Here is a 6,000-nt window from a genome sequence, read left to right on the forward strand (position 1 = left end):
TTAACCTGTATGGAAAATGACACTTTTAAATTTCTAAGAAGTGTTCAGTCTTTATCACTTTATCCTCTGACATACATAGGTAGTCCTAGTGGTAATAGTCTAAAATATTGATGCTACAGTATCCCAATGATTAGCAACATATGACATGGACAACACTCACTATCTCCTGAAACACATCACTATTATACTATCATGGATAGTGCTTTTTTCTCTTCATTATTTTCCCATTGTCTTTCTTCTCTCCTGCTCATGACTTAGACCTGCAAGTACTCCTAGTAGTGATTTAGCCTTACTGGCTGCCTTCAGAAGTTAATATTGCATTACTCAATTTTCAGGTTATACGTGCTTTATGCTGGTTTCATCAATAACCTATAGCTTGCTTAAAACTGCTCCTAAATTGGTTAGAAAATGACACACACCCCCGAAAAATAAAAAAATATATAAAAAAGAAATTATAAAAGAATGAAGCAGAGTTAACGACATTTTTAAAAATAAATAAATGAATTTTTACCTATAGGTGATCTGCTACAGTTTTTATCTGCCCAATAAGAACAACTTTTCCATGGTAGTTCACTTTGAAAAGAAGCAAACATGTAGTAAAGACTATAGGCAATTATGACATTGTAATATATGGTCACAAAAATGGATATCAGGACCATTGTAATTCCCACACCTGAAAAAGAGAGAAGTTAAAATAAAATATTAACAAATAAAATTTCTTTTGCTAATTCATAAAAAAAACTGCATCTCAATTTCCACAAAATCTATTTTTAAATGAGAAGGCTGTTTCAAACAACTTTTTCTTTTGGGGGGTGGGGGAAGCAGTACTACTGTCTAAACAGCTTTCTTCTCAACTTTAAAATTATTTTTATGACTGGTTTTCTGAGACAGTTTTTTAGTTGATTAGAGAAAGGTACTAAATCAAGGGCAGAAGATCTGTATTGATCCATCAAATTCACATAAGGAAAAATCCATGTTCATTGCTCTTTATTATTAATTCTGTAAATTCTTGTCAGAGTTGGTACTATTCTTATAAAAAAGAAGGAAGGAAAGAAGGAAGGAAGGAAGGAAGGAAGGAAGGAAGGAAGGGAGAAAGGAAGAAAGGAAGGAAGGAAAAAAGAAAAACTATTCATAGTTCATATCGTATTGACTCACTGACCAATACTCACATCTTTATCTATAAACCAACATTTTGACAAGTAGAAGATAAAGCTTATGAATTAATGTCCTGAAAGGATAGTGTACAGCATTTCTACTAGTATATGTAAAGAAAATTCATTAACTCAGTAACAATCTGAATTTAAACTTCCGAAGTTTCTTTAACTCAGTAGTTTCAAAATGCAGTTTGCCATACTGAATGTAACTCCTATGCTTAAGATTAGCTTTTGAGGTATCTTCTTTAATATTCCAGCACAATATTCTACTCACATCACTACAAATTTATTTTTGATGTTGCATTGAGGCTTTTACAAATAGTTTTCAGCAGCTAGCACATACCAAAATGAGATCTAATCTTCAGACAGAAAAACTGTTTGATGTTTAACAACAATCAAGGTGTTTTTATGAAATATACCAGTGTCCTATTCTAGTAGGAGAATCCAAGAAAAAAATTGTGACCTGCCTTTCAACTTTTCTGAATGAGGCATTGTAAAAGATATGCAAAAGCAAGAAGACAAAGACTGCACATGGAGTAGAAAAAAGCCAGAGCCATGAAGTTAATGCACAACTGGACCATGTGCCAAGATAATTTAAAATGTGAAAATAGAAAAAGAATGACACTCTTACAACACTCTCTAATATCCTTCCTTACCTCTTCCATATCTGCATCTTGAGATAAACAGAAATAAAAATTAACACTTGATTTTTAAATTCTACAGTGGTAAATATGCAGAAAAAATAATGCATGCTTCTTTGCTGTTAACCTGTCCAAATTTTAAACACTTTTCTTCCACACAGTGAGGACAACTATATGCATGAATAGACCAATAATAACAATAAGGAAAACATTTTAATACCAACCTTGAAACAATGGAAGAATCCTCCAAACCGAAACTGGACCTAAGCTAGCAAATTGTCCCAGGGAACACTCCAGGAAGAATAAAGGTAAACCAGCCAATGCTAGCATAATTGCATAAGGTATCAAGAAGGCACCTAGAAAATGCAAAAAGAACCAAAGTACTTTTGTATCCCCAAACCTTCACAGCACTTTGACAATCAGTATAACATTTTGAAAACATTCTCATATAGTGGAGTACTGGGTTTAGCCCTGAATTTACTACTAAACTTTGGATTCCTCATCTATGACATGGGAATGCTAGTACAGTAAATTGTCACTTAATGTCATTGATAGGTTCTGTGATTTTAAGTGAAACGATATTTAATGAAACCACTTTTACCATAGGCTAATTGACATAAACAAGAGTTAAGTTCCTACGGCATCTCATCAATGTTTCAACAAAACAACTTTGAGTGAAACTATGAGGACTGGCAGTGTTCTGCAATGAGGTTGTTGTGATTATTAAAAACAAAAGCTTATAAAAAGCAATCCAGAGGAATTGAATGAGCCAGATGACTGAGGTTTCTATCCTGGCTCCACCGTTTACTAATTATGTGACCTGGGGCAATTTATCTAACTTCTGAACCTTGGGTTCTTCATCAATGGGGAGGACAATACATACCAACTCATCAGTTTGTGGTAAGGGTTCAATTACAGAGACTATGTGAAAACACTTGTCAATATGGCAGGAATATAGTATAAGTTCAAAGTTAGTTTCCCTCCTTTCTCCTTTAAAAATAAAAGGTCTATTTTTAAGACAGGGTGATAATGCTAAATGTGGTTCAGAGTGGAAATCATTGTAGTTAAGGTCATTATTCTCCAAATAGTTATAAAGTCTTCTGTTAGAAGAATCTGAACTTTTGAGATGCATTCAGTTAACTTTTGATTTTATAAGAACTAGTTATCTTACATTTAGATGATACAGGCCCCTTTTTTATTTTTTAAAACACTTTTATTATTTTACCTTTTTTCTGCCTGCTTTTGGGGCACAATGTTGCTCATTAGAAATTTTACCAGGTTGTGGATAAAAGCAGAGAAAGAATCTTAAACTTCTTGGTCAAGTATTCTAGAAGTCTTAACAAAGTTTTATAAGAAAATGTGGGGATTAGTGTATAAAAATGTGCTTTTGCATTATGTACATTTCCTTTATCCATGTTACATTTTTTTCCTCATGCATTTTTCATATTATGACATTATAATGTCATACCTGGGAATTACATATTCCCCAACTCTCTAAATATATTCTGCTAAAAATAATGAGACAATAAAGTACTTGTTAGGTACAAGTCACTAGTCACTAGACCATAGGGACGAATACGTTTTTACAGATGTTGCAATATACATACCATCACTATTATGAGTAATAGAAGCTTAAGTCCTGCTAATGATAAATATGAAGAAAAAGTAATACAAAATACCCCTGTTTACATATAGCAATTATAAAAGGCTTACTAACCCAGTTTAAATAGGTTGTTTTGGAAAAAATAAACAATTATTTTCCTCAGTGTCATATATGGTTTTTCACCTATTATATTATTTTACTATTAATAACAACTATGTTGGTAAATTGTTAATACAACACAGTGGTGACAAATTGGTAATACTGTTGGCCTAGACCCTATGGTAGTATGATACTTCTCTTTCATAAACTGTTAAAAGTATCTACGGATAAAAATAACTCCAGATTTTAGCAATAGTTTTTAAAACTTGACTGTATTTTTAAATTCAGATCTATTAATATTTGACAAATTTGAATTTCATGTTCATCTTCTACCCTTGGACAAGAGAGAAAGAAGCAACTGAGAGAGCCTAGATCATCAATTACCCAAATAATGTTATCTTTAAAAACTAAGATCCGATATGTTATATTAAATTTTAGAGGAAATGGTGAAAGAGATAATAGGGTACAATAAATAATACTATTTTGTTTTGGCTATTTTTAAAAATTCTGTATTAAATCTAGTTTAATATAGTTCCTGGAAATTGATGGCAACTCCTGGGCCTATGTATTATGTCAAATCACAGGGAATTTCTTATTCTAAACCTGAATACAAGAGGCTGGAAAGGAGTTTGAGTGCTTCTCTTCACTACACTGGACCTTAGGATATAGACACCTAAAATATTGTGATTTTCACTCATTTTGCAACTCAAATTTAGACAAAACCGAGAACTAAATGACTTAGGCTTTAGGGGAATTTTTTTGCCACAATACTTGAAGTGTTTGATAAAAATCCTTTCTTAAGTCTCTGAAAGCCAGTATGAATTTTTTAATGCAACTAATTAATAAGGAATATAAGACTGAAATATCACCACATAAAATCCTATTGTACTAAGAAAAATAATTATAGTGACACAGTTTCACTGATACCCAATTATGAAACATAAGGGCATGTCACCTCTACACTTCTAAGAGAACCTGTAATTACAAGTAAATAAAATATGGTGTAGGTGAAAAGTTGTTTCAACATTGCTAGGGAATTGTGCAATTCATTTTGTATCCTTTTGTGTGTCATCTCAGAGTTATTTTGTTCTTCTTGATCTAATTGAGTCTTTCTTAATAATTTCTGAGGTATAAACAGTATTATTTACCCCATCCATGATGCACAGCTGAAACTAATTCTAAAAAAATGTGCATTTCAAAATAAAAAATAATTTTAAAAAACAGTATTATTTAGCAGAAATTAAACACCTAGGCTTGAACTAAAGTCTATTGCATTTTAGAAATATGTTCTACATAGTCAATTCAACTTGGGATACATGTAACAATAATTAATTTTTAATCAACTGCTTCCACACTTAAATTTCCAATATGCAATGCCTTACTGTATTTGCAGAATAAATGTATTTGAGCACTTTATTAACACTAGAATTCGCTGTCTTGCTTAGATTGCTCTATAAATTAGGCAAAACACTACTGAAATCTGAACAGATTATCATAAAAACATATAAATTAAGAAGAGTAAGTCATAGTTGAAGGTTACACAAGACCTCAAATCAGAAACTTAGAAGTGCTAAATATACAACTTTTATCAAGTTTATATCTGAAGATTTAGTGAAGCCAGATTCCTAACATGAGCTTGCAACTAATAGTCTAATAACGAATGCAGTATGCTTTTTTCCAATCCTTCATCTAATCAAAAACATATATTTCCTAAATTCTTAAAATATCCTCAGAGGGCATACAGCGCCTCACTTAAAACTGCAGGGGAAAGAAGTGTGTGTGTGTGTGTGTGTGTGTGTGTGTGCGCACGCAATACCTCCGCCATTGTTGTAGGTCAAATATGGGAATCTCCACACATTCCCCAATCCTACTGCATATCCAACCATAGACAAAAGATAATCCGATTTTTTGGACCAGTTACCACGGTCCTGATTCTCATCATTTTCACCAACATGGAAATTCTCAGATGAAGCCGTCACTTTCTGGAGGAGGGAAAATATCAACAGGTTGTCTTTCTACTATTAAAAGTTCCACAGAAGCATAATTTCACAAATCCATACAAGTGACAGTGAGAGAGAGGGAGAGAGACAGAGAGAGAATGAACTCTGAAAACCATAGCCAAAGGGAACATTATCCAAGGTTGGGGAGACTTCTACTAATGGCTGCTTTAACATTACAATATTTACCCCTTGAAATGAAAAAAGCTCTGTAGGTGGACATTTTTACTACTTCTTCCAGTGATATCATCCAAATTTTGATGGAAAGGTTACATGTAGTACCCAGCATGAAGGGCAAATGAAGGTGGACAAAAAAAGTTGCAAATACAAAAGTCTTAAAGATGAATTTGGTAAAATGAACACTCTTTCTTGAGATTGTAGATTTTTGAGAAGGATCAACTATAGCTTCCACTACAAGGGAAGAAAGAGAGGGAGTGGGAGAGGGAGGGGAAAAGGGAGAGAGAGAGGAGATAGAGAGAGAGAGAGAGAGAGAGAGAGAGAGAGAG

The 6,000-nt window shown here is 33.0% G+C and overlaps 1 protein-coding gene across 1 annotated transcript in view; it reads right to left on the minus strand.

Annotated features, from left to right (window-relative positions):
• SLC6A14 (solute carrier family 6 member 14) overlaps positions 1-6,000 on the minus strand; it is a 50,598-nt gene that overhangs the window by 43,841 nt on the left and 757 nt on the right. Inside the window, exons 2-4 of the mRNA XM_019633237.1 lie at positions 5,314-5,479; positions 2,020-2,151; positions 512-673 (exon numbers count right to left, since the gene is read on the minus strand). Of these exons, the coding sequence (XP_019488782.1) occupies positions 512-673; positions 2,020-2,151; positions 5,314-5,479 (460 nt within the window). The remainder of the gene's footprint in view (positions 1-511; positions 674-2,019; positions 2,152-5,313; positions 5,480-6,000) is intronic.

Source organism: Hipposideros armiger, unplaced genomic scaffold (assembly GCF_001890085.2).
Source record: "Hipposideros armiger isolate ML-2016 unplaced genomic scaffold, ASM189008v1 scaffold_1262, whole genome shotgun sequence".
NCBI classification, from domain to species: Eukaryota; Metazoa; Chordata; class Mammalia; order Chiroptera; family Hipposideridae; genus Hipposideros; species Hipposideros armiger.